The sequence below is a fragment of the Vespula vulgaris genome, chromosome 5, assembly GCF_905475345.1.
Source record: "Vespula vulgaris chromosome 5, iyVesVulg1.1, whole genome shotgun sequence".
NCBI classification, from domain to species: domain Eukaryota; kingdom Metazoa; phylum Arthropoda; class Insecta; order Hymenoptera; family Vespidae; genus Vespula; species Vespula vulgaris.
The window spans coordinates 9,192,650-9,211,619 of record NC_066590.1 but is presented as its reverse complement, the minus strand read 5'-3'; the positions used below and the strand labels follow the sequence as shown (position 1 = coordinate 9,211,619).

The following is an 18,970-nucleotide window of genomic DNA, read 5'->3' as shown; positions in this document are numbered from 1 at the left end:
GAAGGAAAGTTTTTTCTCCAACTCCTCTCTCTCTCTCTCTCTCTCTCTCTCTCTCTCTATCTCTCTCTCTCGACTCTCGAAAGCCGTGTAGACGGGAAATTTCGCCGGCATGAAATTTGCCCTACGGTGTACAGACTCGGGCCAATGACTCCGTGCTGCGCGACTTCCAAATTTATGATCAACCAGCAGACCCATGGCGAAACTCTTCGTATCCACTTTGCATTTAAATCGTGCATCTGCATGAGCATGGGGTCTATGTGCCCTCCCTCTCCCTTCTCTCCTACCCCTTCTCGGATAATTTAGGGATCGCATCGAGGATCTGAATGCTGCTTTCAATTTTTACATGGATTTCGGTAAAACATCCATTCTCTATGACCTACATATCCTCTATGAGAAAAATAGAGAAAAAATTACATATCATTTATTCGTGGTTCATTTCCATGGAAGAGTTTACTACCGATCGTGACAAACTCGTGTCGAACAGAAGTCGGGTAAAGGTAAATTATTGCGGTTCAACGATCTAGACTGACCGGGGTCGCCAAAGCATTTTGCTCTGACTCTGCTTGACAGTAATTGCCATTCATAGGATTTTCTTTAACGTCTTATCGGCTTGGGGTTCCCTACGAACGAATAACGAAACAAGAAAATGAAAGTCACTCCAGTGTAAGTTTTGGTGCAAACATTGCAACGATAAGGTACACTTTATTTTATGTTTTCGTATATACACACGTTATATTCTGCCTGTCTTCTCTCGCCGAAGGAAGGAAGGAAGGAAGAGTATGCAGAATTACATCGTCTGCAGAACTTCACGCATGTAGCGCGTTGTGCTACGATCGGTGAAATTCGATCGCGAATGCGTCACAGCCCCCAGAACAAGCTGGTTATACCGTGAATAATCGATAATCATGACCGTACACTTCGTATTCGTCTCGTTCATCTACCTACTGCAACAATGGCTCGCAAACAAAATTGCCATCGGCTCGACAATATTCAACAACGGAAGAACAAAAGAAAGAAAAAAAACAATGGAGTACTTCGGAAATCGTTTTCAATTCTACGCCACTGTCGCGACCATGCTCGCTGCGTACAGTGTCATCGATTCGATCGAAACGACCACGAAAGTGAATACGCTCGCGATTTTCTTTATAACACATACGCGATCACAAGGAGAAGCATGCATACTTACAAATGAAAAAAGAAAAAAAAAAAATCAGATATAATTGAGAAAAAAGATTCTTCATATACAATATCCGCGTATTATCAAGATCGAGATTGTGCTTTGGTATCATCTCTCGTCGAGAATTATGAAAAATGTATTTTTAATGAATGAAGCTATTATGCTCTCGAAAGATACGGTAAAACAATCGTTCCTTTGCATATTTTATATACTTCGATTCTTGGCATTCGTTCACCCTTAACCTCTACGGTGAGCCACAATGTTACCGACCTTTTCTCCTGCATGTCTGTCATACAGTAGATAAGGTATGCATCTATCTATGTAGAATACGTATCAAGGAGGCAAGAAAGACATCGAGTACACGTCAGATAGATCGTACGTCAAAAATATCGACGTCCCAAATTTGAAATTCTCATTCGTTTTCGTACTCGGTTGATCGATGTCGTCTATCGTATCGTCAGAGAATTATTCGCAAAGTTAGTACGAGAGAATCACCGCTAGATGACACTCGAAATCTTGATTTATCGATCGAGTATTGACATGGAAATTTCTAGGCCGAATATTTTGTTAATTCTTTTATAAATTTAGATAGATCCAAAAATTCCGACGACAAACAAAGGGAGGAAAGTAGAGATCGTGTGTAACGATCGATCATACACGTACTAAATGCCTTTATATCGCGAAGCGTAGCAACGACAGGATCGTGCGCTTGCTTGTGTTAAATCTTAATCCTGTGGAGGCACGAGCGTCAGGTACCTACTATCCATCCGCACTTTAGAGTACGAATCCAATAAAAAATGGCAACACAATTATGAATTAGTTTAGGAGAAAGTTAGCGTGTCTCTTTGTCTCCATCTCTCTCTCTCTCTTCTTTTCTTTCTATTTTCTACACACAGTAGGAATCAGATCTTCAGCGGCACTTGGTGGCGTCGGGCTGCTGTTGCAAGACCTGCTTAAGATTCTTGGTGATTCCACGCTCAAAAAATTATTTTCTCCGCCGGTCAACGGAGCAGAAACGATTTCTGGTTCCACTGGACTCGGGCATCTTCTTTGGTTACAAGTCGACGTCATATTTCGCGAGAGAGTTTGCAATGGTATTCTGTAGATCCTTATCGGTTTCCAATCGCTATGATTGTCTGCAACAAACACAGTTGAGAGTAATACAAAGAACGTCTTTTGGTAAATCAGAGTTACGGAACGTTTCGATGACGTAAAATAACTTACTTTGCGAGTTTGATCGAGACGAGGAGGAAGATTGCGTCGTTGGTGGTGGACTGCCTGTTTGTTCCTCTTTCTCGGTAGGTTTCGCGTCAAGTCGAATACGTTCGCATTTCCCGGATAGAAATTCCGGAGCGGTCGTAGCAAAAAATATATCTCTTTTCGAAGTTATCAAACAAAGATTCGGCATGGCGATCGTATGTACAAGATTTCCATTTATTATCAAACGAATTTCCATTGTGTCAGCGGTAAACGCTATCACGTAAGGAAAAGCACAAGCTGAGGAGAAAAAAGAAACGTAGTTTGGTTAATGTTAAAAACCGATTGTAATTAAAATTATATAGAGAATTTTAATTCTGACCTATAGCAATTGGCACTGAATTCCATTTGAAATCAAAGTCCGTGGGAGCAGTACTCTCCTCCGAGCACTTTTGGAAGTGACACATATCTGTGGATAATGATGAACTCACTTGATCGAATCAAATCATTTAATTGGATTAATTCGAATTTCTTAATAATTCGATTGAATCGATTATTATCGTATTATTCTAGGAATACTAATATACGTAGGAATATCTAATCGAATGAACTCACTGTTGTAACAGAGCAATAGTTCTGGTTCCTCGTCCTCGCGCAGATCGATCGCTGCGACGATGTGCGGTTTGTTCGTTTCGACGTGAACTATTCGCGAACTTCCGGACGCCGTGAAGAGTTCGTAATGATGACGTGCACCGCAACACAGCATCCATTCGTTCCCGATCTCCGTGCTCTCTATCATCGTAATAAGAATTGGGCTTTCGCTAGCCGTGAATTCCTTGAGCAGCAAGAAACCTTCGATCGTGTCGGTGTCTGCGGAAGAGCACCAAGCTGTCCAGGCTGCGTTATGTTTCCATTGGAGGACCGTCAAACGTCGTCCAACAGCCGCACACTACGAGCAAGCTTCTTACGATTAGATTTTAATGAAATTTTGATTAAAAACATTAACGTTCGCAGTGGTTACGTAAGGCTTCTTTTTCTAATCACTTTCGAATTATTCCACTGTAATTCGTTGACTATATATTAGATCCCGCATAACACGGGCTCTTATAAATCGATACAAAAATTGTGACTTGCGTTCAACTACAGTACACGCAAATGTCCTACCTAAATTGTTGATATCATTAAATATCTCCGTTATTTTTGATGACACAGGAATATGTCTTAGGTTGCATCGTTCGAAAGAAATACAATGACATGGAAATTGTGTAACCTATGTAACTTGTATAACAGTTATTGATAAAACATGAAATACCCGTGTTATGCATGGTGTCGTTGTAATTATTTACATTATATTTATAAATACGAGTCTTCGTATCCACTGTGGTTATATCAGATTTTCTTCGAAAGATTAGAGTACCATTCGCAAGTGCGAGCCACCTTGCCTGGTGATACTGTAGAGATGACAACCACGAGTACGAGCCAATTTTCTATCCTTAATATGCGCTCGACTTCTAACCGCGGGTGGTCGGGGGTGTCTCCGTGCTCGAGAACGTAAAGACGATTTGAATTTGAAATTTTCTGGATAAATCGCTTCGGAATCCTCTTCCTCGATCTCGCCGTCTCTGTTATCTTCCTCGTTCTCACCGTTCTCTTCCGTTTCTTCGTCGTGCTCGTCTCCCTCGTCTTCGTCGTCGCGATTGTTAAAGAATTCGGGGAATTTGTACGTCTTTGCACTCAACGCCGAATCGTAATCGAATTCACGTAAACGAAAAACGTAAACGCTTTCTTTGCCTTTATCGATTCCACGAAAGAGAAGAATACCGTGTTGTTCTACCACGTCGAGTTGTTTGATCTGAACTGACTCGTCGAAAATCATTCTGTGAGAGAAACCCTCTGGGGAAAAAGATCATTTTTGTTTGCCTAACGTTGGAATCAAATCTTTTTTTCTTCTATAGAATCAAATAAAAAAACAATTGTACCTTCGACCAGAAAGGTTCCATTTTCCGTTGCAAGTATCATCCTATTCTCCGACCAAACGTCACCGCAAATTACGACGTGCGGGAAATCTGGGTAAATACATCTCGGTTCCCAAGGTCTTGGTTTCAATGGACCGACCGTGGCCAGAGAAGTTGGTGCTAGACCGCGAACTATTGCTTCCAATTTAACGGCCTGACCAACACGGACCATTTCTACCGTTCGAGTTTCTTCTCGTCGTCGACCAGGTGCTTCCACAACGTCAGAAAACGCACGACGATTCAACATACTCTGTGAAACGGCAAATGATCAACAATTATCTATGCGGATCACAAGAAATGTGCATTTAATAATTCCAATTCGTCTTTTTCGTATTATTAGATTAAGTATGTACAAAAATTTATTCTAAAATTATCGGATATGTACATTTAACAGAAGATCACGCTGAAGACTCACGTTGCTCTTGCCATCTTGCGCATGTTCCTGATACATGTCACGCAAGAGAGCATCCAGAGTTCTCTCTCTTTTTCTAGAAAAGGTTGGCGTATTGAAGGTTGCTTTTTCGCCATTGATCAGTTTGACTAGAAGGAATTCACGCAAGTGATAAGGATCGTCGAATATTGGTGGACACGGAAGACTTGGACCAAAAAGAGGAACCGTTTCGTCGCAATAAATGGCGACTCGCCAACCTTTAAGGAGTCCTAATGCCGATACCACAGCAAACACGTCTGAGAATAACAAAGAGATGAGAGATCAATAAGGAAAATAAAAAAAATCTTTGCCTTTTTAAATAATAAAAAAATCTTGTTCTTTTTCTTTTTTTTAATGGACCGATTGGATTGAGAGCTTACGAGTGAATTGACTCCTTATGCAATTAGGATTGAAACTATCCACAGCTGCTGGATCATCTGTATAAATGATGTTGACGATGTCATTACCAATATGCCTCTTTCTCTCGAGCTGCTGCGGATTATCCTTCGAGTAAGGAAGCATTGTGCTGACGTGGTACATCACTTCGTGACCAGCATATATCGTATAAACGCTTTCTCTTCCGGTCATGTCACCTGTACACACAATAAAGTGCTTTTAATATATATTAAGTAAACATATGCATGTGTATTTTCTTTTTTCCTTCGATTTCAGATAAAATCGGTACGATTAAGTTTTAAGCACGAGCTATTTTTATCTTTCTTTCTTATCTATAGCGATGGCACACAATCGTAAGTGTACCTTTAACATCCAGGCCGCCTCGGTACTTGTCCCAACCTCTGAGTCGTATCTTCTCACCGAGAATGTCGAGGAACTTTTCGAAACCGGGGCTGCCACTTTCTGCGAACAATAAAGACACGACCCGCGGGTCGAACATGCCCTCCTTTGATCATCGTTTCCGTTTCTTTCTACTTAAACAAAAATATACCGTCGCCGAGCGACGGCTCTTAATTTTTCTTCATCTTACCGTTCGATAACATCTCGTCGTCGGTTGTCTGACCCTCCTTCGCGTATATAACACCGAACTTGAAGTTGACGGATCCTTCTTGTTCTTCCAGTAATAGTAAGTCCTAAATAAATCATTTTTTCGAAGAGTTTTATCGTTAAATATAAGGAAAAAGATTTTGATATATTTTTGCTTGAAACATATCGCTTCGTTTAATAACGTTTCATTCAATGCCGTTAAGGGAATATAATCACAACATTTATCAATTTTTCTGCAATTGCGCGAGTATTACGCCTGAAAGTATGCATCACTTTATACCTTGTCAATAATTAAAGTTATTGTGAGTGCCATCTATCAGTTAGAAACTTTTTGCAGCCCCTTTGGTATGCAACACGAACATACGTATATGTATAATTCATTTTTTCATATCGTCAACGTATCATAGAGATCGCGTGTAATAAAGATAGACACGTTAAAGTTGACCTTTGGAAAACAAGGAAAATGAAAAACGATGCTCGAGATTATAAATATGGACGAAGTACGTTGTGTTGCCATATTTTCCGGAACGATATCGATTATTCACAAAAATAATAACGTTTCAATTGGTTTGTGACACGCGAAGATTCCAAACCAAAGTCTTCTGATATTTTTATATAAATTTCAATGATATTTGTTTATTAACTTTTTCAATATCGAAAGTACTGGAAACTCTCTTGGGTCGTGCTTAAAACCAAAGAAACTTATTCGAGTAGTTAAAGTTCTAAGACGTACACGCACCTTTTGTATCTCAGGAGACAAAACTTCGCGTGGTGCCTTGTCGAGTTTTTCCAGGCCGAAGAAGTTGCTGAGAAAATGCAAATCGAGTGTCAAGTTGTACCGGAACGATAACTAATATCGTGGTAATTGTTTTTCTCGCTTTTTCCCGATTAAGAAGAAAATATTTACCTCAGGATTTGCCTGATAGTCATCGTCTTGTTTGCCGAAAATGGCAGAGATATCTTTTGAGCTCCCTGGGTTAAAACGAATGCTTATATTTTTTCTTTTTTTCTTATGCTTACTTGCATCGATTCACGGATATAAGGTGTGTAATTACGAGGAAAGCAAAAAGTGAAGAAAAAAGAAAAGAATAAACAAGAAAAAAGAAAGTTAAAGATAAAAAAATATTTACACGATGTTAATTACACCCTTATTTGCGTAATACGATCGAGAATGTTTATTTTATTTTACTCACCGTTCGTCTCCATAAAATAACCCTGTAATGCGATACGCATTGATCGCCACCCTCGCTCATCACCACCGAGAGAAAGAGTGGATTCCTTTCATGATCCGAGGCCACGTAATTTTGATGCACTATAACAAGATAATTACGATTCGGGAGTATTATGATGTAAACAAAAACAAAATAAAAACGAAAGCGACAACGTTTTTGCTCGCTTTTTTGACAAAGTTGCCGTTTGATCTTTATTCTCTTGTTCTTTCTTTTTTTTATTTTTTTTTTATCCGTATCAAACCCATAACGAGTAAGTTCGTAAAAATGTTACATTTACTCGATAGCATTTCTTTTTTTTTGTTTTTTACGATAGAACAACATTCATCTTAATTATCGATCCACAGCTCGTAATCGCGGTTCTCCATTAACGAGCGTATCGACGCTATTGGCACAAGCTCGGTCCGCTTTTATCTCACTCTCGACCAATATTTATACCCGTTAAGCGTATAAACTTTGGCGCGTACGATAGGAGCGGCGTGTCTGAGCTTTCACGAGGATGAACACGAGCGCGTGGTTTCGAGCATTATCTGTGGTTGGTGAGATAAAAAAAAGGCTGAAAAAGAACGAACGAACGAACGAACGAACGAGATATCGTACTCACGCTTTCCTAGAAAGTATTTAAAGTACCAGCGCGTTTGGTACTCGGGATTTTCCAATATCGGTATATTCGGAGATCCGAACATCTGTACAACAGAGAAGGACGATGGGATCATAAATATGAGCGATATGTATTATTTTCTCTTGAAGTGAAAAGTGAAAAATACGATGACAAAATGAAAAAGATAGAGAAATAGATAGATAGATAGATAGATAGAGAGTGAGAAGGAGAAGAAAAATCGATCGCTCTTACTTCCTCTTTTTCGCCCGGAGAATCTCCGTTCTCCACTCGAAATCTTCTCCCATTGTCGGAGCCGTCCTGCTCGATTTGTGGCAACTGAAAAAAATGAGACATGTTCCTACTGGATGGCTCGTCTCTATTACTCGAGTAATCGACAAAAAAAGAAAGAAAGAGAGGAAAAAAGAAATCGTTGTTCCAGTTTGACAAACACATAGAAACGATTCGAGTGACGTCGATCGATCGATCGTTGAAAATTTCGATCGACGAAACACGAAGCAAAACTACGATTGTTCGAGCTCTGTTAACTCGATTGTTACACCGGAAATGATGCTTTCACCTGCCGATACGAGGGAACGTTGTCGCGTAACGGGGACGATGCTCGATAAAAAAAGGAAGAAAGAAAGAAAAAAGAAAAGAAAAAGATTAAGGACGAACGAGTAGGGAAAAGAAATACGCGTGGTAATATTCCGTGGCGGAAACGGAAGGTAGATAAAAAGAAAATAATACAAATAAAAGGTGTTAGTAGGAAAAATCACGTTACGACGTTTCTCATCTAGAATTCTTCTTCGACGTTTACGAAGGATAAAAAGTTTCCATTCGATGGAACCGCGACAAACAGGAAGATCTAACATCGTCTTCGTCTATACGATTCTATCGCACATAAGATTTGCCTTTTATCGTCGAGTATCACTCTCGTATACGAAAGTGGTCGTTCTCCAAAGTGGAACACGACGATTTGACCTATTTGCAATAGGAACACGACCGAACGTCTTTCTATATGCACATGCACAAAGACGCACACGCATACGCACAACTAGATAGATATACATTTACATCTACTTGTACACATAAACGTACTCGTAAAGCCTTCTCTTACCATCTCGACACTTCCATAGCATCGCCTCGATAGGACACCTCTCCTCGATATCGCATCCGTCGTGGATCTAAAACACGGTACCGTTTCATTGTCTACGTGCGACAAAAGATATGGATAGAAAGAGAGCGGAATAGGATACTTGGAAGGGTCTCGAGAATAATTTTTCCGATTCAATGACGCGTTAAATGATCAAGCACCAAGAAAATGAAGGAGAAAGAGAATATTCGGGGAACTATCTTTAACTCTTACGTTCTTATTTCTCGTGCAACCGATCTTCCGAACCCTTGCCTCCTTTTCCTGCTTCTCAACGATAAGCTCCGAGATAAAACACCCACTATCTTATATTCGTCGTTTTTCGCGGCGTGAATATGTAGGTTAATGAGAAGGCGCGTCGAGGTCGACTCGCTCGAATGCAAAGGTACCCGATATGTACCTACCTAGCCGAATACAAAGTACCTAGTAGATACAACACAAACAGCCGGAAGATCGAGCTTCGATTGATTTTATCGCTTTTGCAAAAGGATATTGACAAACTTCCGACTTCCTTCTGAAACTACCCTTTAGATAGATGGGAAAATATTAAAACGTAAGTTTCACGATTATTTTCAATTAATCGATCGACGATCCGAAACGATATTTCCTTCGTACTATTCTTCGATGTCGCATCCTAGGTATTAGATAAAATTACCTAATCCTATATTTTTCTTTTGAAGCCACGTTACAATTGATACATAATAACTACGTATTAAATCGGTTCAAAAATAATCTTGGTTTTTATCGCTTTACTCGATACGTAAACAACGCGATTATTTTTCCACCGATCTGATGTATAGAAATAAGTACGCACATAGAGAAAACGATCGGTCCATATTAAACTCGTACGATTACTCACGTTACATGTATAAAATTTATAAGCGTATCTTGCTGAAATACGTGAAATAACGTACGCGTGATGACTGGCTCTCCGATGAAGATGTCTTAGTTGGGACGATGATAATAAAGGTACGCAGACCGATCTGGATCTGTTTCTACGTTTCATAGCATCCAATTCGGCCGAAGTTGGTGCCGACTCCTCGTCGCTCTTGCTATCCATCGTCGGATTCCTTGTCTTCTCTTTTTTCTCTTTTACGTTCTTTCGAAACTTATAGTTTGTAAAATAAAATTTCAAAACGGTTCTGGACCTTCGGAAACGTTTCCGTCTGATATATACCAATGGAATTTAAACGAGAATCCAAACGGGACGAACTTTGGGTCGGTGACGAGGAGGATAAATTAACGTGGATTGACTTTTCATTTCTATCTTTGGCGATCGTAGGATTTAAAAGGAGTCTTCTGTTGACCCCTCGTCTCCTCTCAACATCAAAGCAATCGAGACGACTCGAAAGAGGCTCGTCTGAGTATGCGAGTGCCGGTGAGAGACGCAACCCTTCTCTTTTCTCTCATTAATCCTGGGAGCAGTGCTAGGCGCTCCTTTCAATATCACGCTTTATCCTATCTGTCTCGGCAGGAGTTGAAATAATAATCACCGCCAGAGAGAAAGAGAGAGAGAGAGAGAGGTAGAGAAAAAAAAGATTCAAGATCAACGAACTATCTGCCGCGTTCGATTTTCCTTAACGATCTTGAGTCCACAAAAACGATTATCGTTAAACGATAATTACGTAGGGTAAACACTCCAGTGTCTCATGTTTATTATCAACAAAGTCAAAAAATAAGAAAGAAAAAGAAAAAGAAAACAGAATACAAAAAATAGATGACTTACCCGAAGAAAACTATAGTAATGACCTTTCACATTCTTTCCTTAAACTCTACAGGACTTTCAACCCCTTTCTCTTTCTCTCTTTCTCTCTTTCCATGCAGTAGCAAGTAAGCTTTCACTCGTCTCTCACACGACTGTCAACCCCTTTCGTGGAGTCTCGTCGAGCGACCTTTCCTCTCGACGGGCACGACTTTCAACCCCTCGCTGTGCACTAACAACGTCGAGAGTATAAATGCATGATACACTCGTCTCTCTCTCTCTCTCTCTATTTTTCTTTTTATATCTATAAATACATATACATATATATGTATATATTTTCTGTTTTCTTGATAAAGTTTAGCGTGTTTTACACATACGCAGAGGTTTACTCGCGAGAGGACAAAGATCCGTTCGCTGTTACACGACGGCGACTCGTCGACTGGCGCCGTATCGTCGAGCAACTCCTCTCTCCTTTCCTATTTTCTCTCTCTCTCTCTCTCTCTTTATCTCTATCTCTCTCACCTTCCCACCCCCGAACACGAAAAGTCCCGCGTTCGACACTCGTCACTCGCGTTTTCCCCGCGACCGACTAGCCCACTTATCCGCCACGACGGGGTTCTACCAAAGACTAATAAATTTCATTCCAATTCCTTTTCGATCCTAGTCCTTTCTCTTGTCCTTCTTTGACTTTTTACCTTCTTCCTACAGGATCACTCCCAAAAAGCATATCGACGCGCCCTCCGCACGCGACACGCAGGCGTCGAGCTTTGCACACCGGCGGACGGTGACCCGCATTTTCGTTGGCGCCGAGGACCCTCGCTGCGGAGATCAGACACCTTTCTCTCTCTCTCTCTCTCTCTCTCTCTCTCTATCTCTCTATTTCTCTCTCTCTCTCTCTCTCTCTCTTTCTCTCTCATCTCTCCCTTCTATTTCTGTAAGTGTCCATTTATTTTATACATATATATATTTCTTTTTTCTAATGGATCGTAAAAAGAAGATAACAGTTTTAAAAAACTTTCTTTTAAACTTATACTTTATTGTAAACTCTGTTCGATCTTACGAATTCCTTGAAAATTATTAATTAATTCGTTAGTTTGATTGAACGTAACTCTCAATGAGACTCTCGACCTTTTTCGATAGGATGATTCTTGAAAAAGTACTCTATGATTTACGTGTTTCGTTTTTAACAAGTATCTTCTTTTTTAGTTTTTATATATACATATATAAAATTATTCAATAATATATATATATATATATACGTATACGTATATGTATTTGTTCATGCATATGTATGCGCGCACATGTGTGTCGAGTGATTATCGAGCTATTAAATCGAACATATTTATGTAAGTTTATTACTTTTAGATTTATTACATATAGCAAGGACGTACCGACATTTCCGCATTTTTAATCGATCCCGCCAACGTGGCAGCGTTTATCGACTCTCGATAAGCCTCCTACCAACTCAGCCGACGAATGCAGAATTCGCATGGCACAATGAAAAAGTTGCTTTTTTTGTACGATGTTGTTGTTCTCGTCAGTAATGATCATAAAATTTGATTAACGAAAGCTAAATTCGAATCGATTTGGCACGCTTTATAACATCGATAAGCTTAAGGATTGAGTTATCGCCTTTATCGGCAACCTACAGGGAGCTATCTTACCGATTTACGAATTGTTTTCAAAAATTTTTCTCCTATAGATCACAAGTTTGAATTAATCGATTATCGAAAGTCCAGTTATTTTAATTAATGTTCGATAGGATTTTGCTTTTTCAACGTATAAATATCGTATAGTAATAGTTCGTACACGTGACCGCGATAAAGGCCTTGTTTGAAATATTGAAGCATTACGTCGTTTGCATAAATATATATATTACGTTTATACATATACATATATGTACACCGGACACCGGGAAATCGTTATCTTTTAATAAAATGACGATGTTTCCCTTTGATATCTTTTACTCTTAAGCACTGATTAACTTAACGGCAAAACTTCTCGGAATCAATTTGATGTCGGGCGGAGTATGTCTATCCATTATTCGCATAATCGAATAAAAGCAGCCGTGGAGTTTGACGTCAATGGTTCGCCAAAGCCGCGAATACAATAATAAACTTTCTATCGACCTTATCACTCGAATGAAAACTTTTATCTTTGTCGTACTAACAAGGATGATATAACTAATGATGCAATAATTTTTACATGATCGTACGATTCCTGTAGTTATAAGGACACACACACACACACACACATATAAAAATAAGAAATGAGTACAGTCAAAGAAGATGTCAAAAAATGATCTAGTCTCTTCTGCAATCGCGTTTGGCAAGGAAGTAGGAAAATGGAGAAGCGTCACCGGAGGGTATCATCGGAAGAGCTGATGATGTTGGCGGTAGATCCGACGATCTGGGCCGATGATGGATTTTGGTTGAGTTTTCAGGAGGGCCCCGCGGCTAGCTAGCAAACAGCTAGCTCTATAGGGCTACAGGTAACGTGTTATGAACAACGACAAAATCAATATACCTATATATGTATACAGAGAAAGAGGGGTAGGTGCTTTCGAATGCGGGCTATCGCGATGACGCAATTCACAATATTCTACTCGCGTGATAAAGTCATCGGAAACGCTCGAGTTCTCTCTCTCTCTATTTCTCTTTCTCTCTTTTTCTATTTTTCTCGATTTATCTATCTCTATCTCACTATTTTTTTCTTTCATGGCCATAACACAAGGTAACCCTGTTTGCCAACACTTTTCTCTCTCTCTCTCTCTTTATCTCTCTCTTTCTCGGTAGCTGAGCAATACCCTCGCCCTCTCTTCTGACTCTCTTTCTAATTCTTCCCTTCTTCTCCCTTTAACGTGATCTCACACTAAGAGAAGGAGAGAGAGAGAGAGAGAGAGAGAGAGAGAGAGAGAGAGAGAGAGTATGTGTATTCGAGATGCCGCGGTCGACTTCCACTCGGTCGAGCGTGATCGAGATCGATCCACGGAGCACAAAAGAGCGTCAGCCGAGACTCGAGCCAGTCCGATAGCAAAAAGGTTAATTATAAAGAGCGAAGCACTAAAATCCGATATCGTGCGCGCTCGGGGGCCACTTGCCATCGTAAGCGAAGCTGTTGTCGATCCCCCCACTCTTTCTCTCTCTCTCTCTCTCTCTCTTTCTCTCCGTTTCTATCCTCGAGAATTGCCATGGTCGCACGTCCGATAATGGGGTGGTTCATGATACTACTGTACACCGAGGGTGTATCGTTTTTTCTCTCTCCCTAGATTAATTTGATTACACTCGTTGAAACGCATTTATTCGCGCAACCTTTACACGTGGTTTATCTCTTCTTCTCTGATAAAATTCTAAACAAATCGAATATTTTGCCAACTATTATTCTAAAAGATTTGCTTACAAGATTCTTCGTATGTAGAATGGATGGAACGAAAAAAAAAAGAAGAGGAAGAAGAGGAAGAAGAAAAAAAGCAGTTATCGTACGTTTATCGTTTGCGACGATCATCGTCGAAAATAGAATGATCTATGAATCATCGAGGGAACGATAAGAGCTAGCGCCGTACGTTAATGATAGCGAACGTTCTTGGACTCAGAAGTTGCAATTGGAAGCTTTTTATTTTAGTTTGAAAAGGAAATGTACCGACAACTTAATTTCCTTCGTCCTTCCATCGATAAAATCGGATCGGATCGGATCGGATCGAATAGAATCCGATCCCATCCCACGATCTCATCTGCACTTACTATATTTGCAAATTCGCCTACTCCCTTGATATAGATACATCTCATCATAATAATAGCCTGTATCCCGTGGGATAAATCCTCCGATACATGCTACTTTATCGTATAGATATATATATATATATATATATATATATATATATATATATATATAGAGAGAGAGAGAGAGAGAGATGGAGAGAGAGAGTAGATAGTTGGTATTACCTAGATCGTTACGGGCCACGTACTCGTTTTATCTGACAAGTGTCTGTTTGTCCTGTAAACGGTATTCGATAGACCGAAAATATCTATGTTATGCTTCTGCTCGAAATGCTACAAAATATGATTCGAAAGTTTTGTCAAAACGAAGATAAATGTTCGTACAGGATTACGAAAAAAGAGGGAAAAAAAAAAGAAAAATTATATAGACGATTAAATATATATCACATCACGCTTAAATCGATCAAATATATATATATATATATATATATATATATATATATATATTATAAAATTACCTTTAAATGTATATATAAACATATATATGTATATTTATAAAACATCATATTTATATATATATAGCTGATAATACTTTCCACGTTAATGATCTCTCCATCTGTCTTTTCTTTAGAACATCGGAATAAATCGCACCGATTTCAAGTTTCCTTTTAATAAAGAGTCACATCGTTCCCCTTTTTATCAACATAGGTAAGGTGCAATAAATAACGTCGGTATAAACAATAAAGGCAATGTCCGTGGGAGGAGTAAAAGGCAGACGAACCTGACATGCTAGTCAGCTTGATGACGTTCGTGCGTGTACCCTTTACGCAAAAGCGCGCACATACGCATACACATATGCATACACGCACACACACACACACATACATATACACGTACACAGACACAGAGGTAATGCAACAGAACGTACATGCACGTACGTACACACGTGTTTGGTTATCCACGAGTTTATTCTTTCCTTCTTTGTCACTGGTTTGTGAATGCAAAAGAAAAACAGCGATATGATCGAGCAGTTCGTTTTAAAAGGACTGTTCTTTTACCTTTATCTTTCTTTTCTTTTCTTTTCTTTTCTATTCTTTTCTTTTTTTATCCTGTACCGATAGGGTTGCCACACGTATGTGACACGACTCTCGTGTATCTCGAATCAGCGCTCGTGTTTTAAACTAATTAACGCGCGTCGGTTCTAACAGCGATTCGTTAAGCCAATTACGAGAGACGCGACGACTCGACGTTTTCACTCGGTCGATCGGCTTATGACTTATGTACATACATACATACATACATACATACATACATACGTACGTACGTACGTATGTCCGTACGTACATACATATACACGCACACACAACAAATAAATGCATACATACATATGTACGCACGTACGTTTGTCCTTATAGACTTTCCGTTCATAGATTTGAGAAGACTCGATTCTTACGTATTACGTATCGTAACCAAACCTTATGATACTTTTTTATCGAGTCTATGCATAAGAATTACAATATTTTTTATATACATATATATACTTTTGATCTTACGATTTAAACTTATTTTTTATCTCATTAATTTTGTCGATAAATATAAAGATTGAGATAAGAAAAAGAAGATTTGTTCGTATCAGATCGAGCTGACGAGAAAATTTTCTTTTATTCTTTTTCTTCCTTTTTTTTTTTTTTTAACATGAAACGTTATATACGACGAAATAATTGTGTGATGATCATGCGATGAATGAAGGAATACAACAAAGTGTGTTAAAAATATTACATGTAATAACAAAGTGACGTTATCAACCAACCTGGTGGTCCATGGTAAGACTTTGCTACCCTCGAAGCTGATGCTCCTAAGCTCATACTTGGATCTCAAACGAAGAGGCGAGCCAGGTGCGGTACCACTGTGAAGAAGATTCCTCACGCTCTTGGTGCTAACCCCCGATATAGCGTGCCGTCTCGAGGTAGCTCCCTCTCTGGTCGACTGATTTGTCGTTCTTCTCAAAGAACTCATCTTGTATATTCCTTTCTTCACGACATATTTTTAACAACAACATAAATAATGAACCCTTGTAAATCTTCAATTTCACTCGATTTTTATTTTATTTTATTTTATTTTATTCTATTTTCTTTTATTCTATTCTATTCTATTTTATTTTATTCTCTTTTTTGTTTTATCCAAATCCTACATCCTTGTCCTCGTACATCTCTGATCTTTTTTCATCGTATATTCTATTCTTCTCCAAGATAAAAAAACATCTTCTAATGTATTTATCATCGAGTAATTAATATTTCATTAATTGCACAATATCTTTTATTTCCTTCATCTTCTTTAATGGTGAACGTCCGAAGATTCTTATCTTCGTTTTGAATCTTGTTTAAATCCAAACGTGTTCAGCGGCAGCACGATGTCGACGTTCTTTCGTTACTCCTTCCGACATCTGATCGCAGGTGTGCGAGCTTACACGGTGCGACCATAAATGACTGCGCCACCTTTCGACCCCACCACCACCATTCGGCTTCGTTCGCCACCATAACTGGCTCCGAGCATCCTTCCTTCCGATCCCCACTCTCCCCTTTTCCCACCACTCTCATCATCCCTTCTATACTCTATTTGTCTATCTCTTTCTCTTTTTTATCTCTCCCTTCCTCCCTCTCTTTCTTTCTTTCTTTCTTTCTCCCTCTCTCTTTTTCTTTATCTCCTCACAGGTTACACCGAGTTATCTTTTTCTAGCACGTGTTACTTCCTAGATCCTTCGATCATATTGTTGAATATCCTATCACATTTTTGTTTTTACACACCAATATCATTTTCTCATAAATCCTTAAACGAAAGTAAAAATTTGAGAAAATTCGTATCATATGTGCCTTCTTTATCCATCTATCCATCCATCCATCCATCTTTCCTCTCCTCTATCCATCTCGATTATTGAGCCAAGGAAACGCACGCACGCTCCACTCGCTTCGTCGCTCGATTAAACAAAAATCTTTTTATGGAGCTCAAACGCGAACGGAATTTTCTCGGTCGTCCTCTTCGAACCTCGTGATTCGAGGTCTGCCGAACGGTACCGAACCGTCCTTGAAATTATTCCCGATTCGTGCTAATTTTGCTTGGAACGTTTTAGTGTCCAAACAAAAAAAAAAAAGAAAAAGAAAAAGATCGAGAAATTTTTCTCATTACAATTGCAATTTTTTCAAGAATGATTTTAATTTTTTAATCGTTTAAAACATTTTTTTATCATGAAATGTGATTTTTGCGAATTAACATTTCGATTTTCTTAGAACTTTCGTTACCAGCTATATTTACGATATCGTAGCATTTTGAATTTTAATAAAAAAAGAGAGAGAGAGAGAAAGAGAAAGAGAGAGAAATAATCTTTTTATACCATATCACGTTTTTAAAGAACGTATACGATCGTGCCTCCGTTTCCTTTAATTTTCGACGTGAGACACGAGACGAACACGTATCCGATCTCGGAACTTCCTAAGGAATTTTGCGCTCGTTCCTGAAAACTCGGTCACGCGCTTCTCCTAATTCCTTTCCAATTCCCTACGTCGATCCTCAGTCGTTAAGGGATAACCTTCGGGAGCTTTTCCGTTGAAGAATTTCGTTCGATAGATGTCTCGATAGGTTTGCTGCGTTAACGTCTGGTTGATGCTGCGAAGGAGAAGAATAAGAAAAAGAAGAAAGCAATGCTGTGTAATCGAACAATAGATAGACAGTATGAGCTTTATTAGTTAAGGGAAAGGATGGAGGTAATATCATGAAAATGCGAAAGAAAGAAAGGGAAAATAAATAAAATAGAAGAACGATAGAAGAACTTAAAATAAGAGAGATCCAATTAATGGTAGAAGAATTAAAAAAAGAGAATTGTAAAAAAAAACTATTTGTAGACCAATATGCGTTAATAAAATATATTTTACACACCAACACACACATACACACACGCAAGCTCACGCAACTATCAATGACTTTTTCTTTTTCTTTTTTCCTACTTTGTTTTTTTTTGTTTTCATTTATTTATCTATTTCGAATTTACTTAATCTTCTCAAACATCCTATAAATATCTTTGCACACTGAACAAAATTTTGTTCAAATATATGTACCTTTAACACTGCTGATCGTTGTCCGATCACAAGCCCGATCACGAGGATCACTCGCGAGAGAATTTATATCTCTGTCGATGTCACGGTCGAACTCAGGATGTTCGTCGAAGACTGGCCGATTCACGGCCAAGATAATTCCTCGAAGGGTAAAAGCGCTGTTGGAAAAACGCATGCGTCGATTCGACGTTGAGCGTGCTCGAACGAAACGTACTTTCGCGAGAGAAGCGACTTATTTTTCGAAAAACAAGGACATACATTTCATCGGGTTATCGTGTTTTTTTTGTACCACCCTCTCTTTCTCTCTCTTTCTCTCTCTTTCTCTGTGCATAAAGATCGATGTGAAGTTTAGGTGAACCAATTAGAACGGAGTCTTAAGGAACGATGTTAAACTTACTTTTTCTTTAACGTTTTCCTACGGAAAAGCATCCTTTCTTAATTAAATTAACTCTTTGCGCGTTAACGGACGCAAAATCTCTTCCTTTTTCTTCTTGCTTTCTCATTCCCTTTCTGTCTGTTTGTTTCTCTCTCCCTCCTTCCTTCTTTCTCTTGGGACTCGTATACAGCGAACGAACGATTCTTCCGGCTTCTTAATATTCATACTACGAAAACTGCAACGCCTCGTTCAAAACAACAAACTCATAA

The 18,970-nt window shown here is 39.0% G+C and overlaps 1 protein-coding gene across 5 annotated transcripts; it reads right to left on the bottom strand.

Annotated features, from left to right (window-relative positions):
• Window positions 1-664: 664 nt before the first annotated feature.
• LOC127063827 (GTPase-activating Rap/Ran-GAP domain-like protein 3) lies at window positions 665-18,482 on the bottom strand. Of its 5 annotated transcripts, XM_050994066.1 has the most exons (19): window positions 18,329-18,482; window positions 17,608-17,879; window positions 16,030-17,045; window positions 8,769-8,835; window positions 7,904-7,987; window positions 7,655-7,736; window positions 7,015-7,133; window positions 6,729-6,793; window positions 6,561-6,627; window positions 5,805-5,907; window positions 5,579-5,677; window positions 5,200-5,412; window positions 4,775-5,076; window positions 4,354-4,639; window positions 3,792-4,267; window positions 2,990-3,323; window positions 2,757-2,843; window positions 2,402-2,674; window positions 665-2,313 (listed from the first exon to the last, which is right to left on the bottom strand). In XM_050994066.1, the coding sequence occupies exons 3-19, from the start codon at window positions 16,233-16,235 to the stop codon at window positions 2,057-2,059; spliced, it is 3,120 nt and encodes a 1,039-aa protein (XP_050850023.1). In that variant the 5' UTR covers window positions 16,236-17,045; window positions 17,608-17,879; window positions 18,329-18,482; the 3' UTR covers window positions 665-2,056. The 5 variants fall into 5 exon arrangements, with proteins under 5 accessions (XP_050850023.1, XP_050850022.1, XP_050850024.1 ...); XM_050994065.1 differs by having other exon boundaries at window positions 16,030-17,879; XM_050994067.1 differs by having other exon boundaries at window positions 4,805-5,076; window positions 16,030-17,879.
• Window positions 18,483-18,970: the final 488 nt, after the last annotated feature.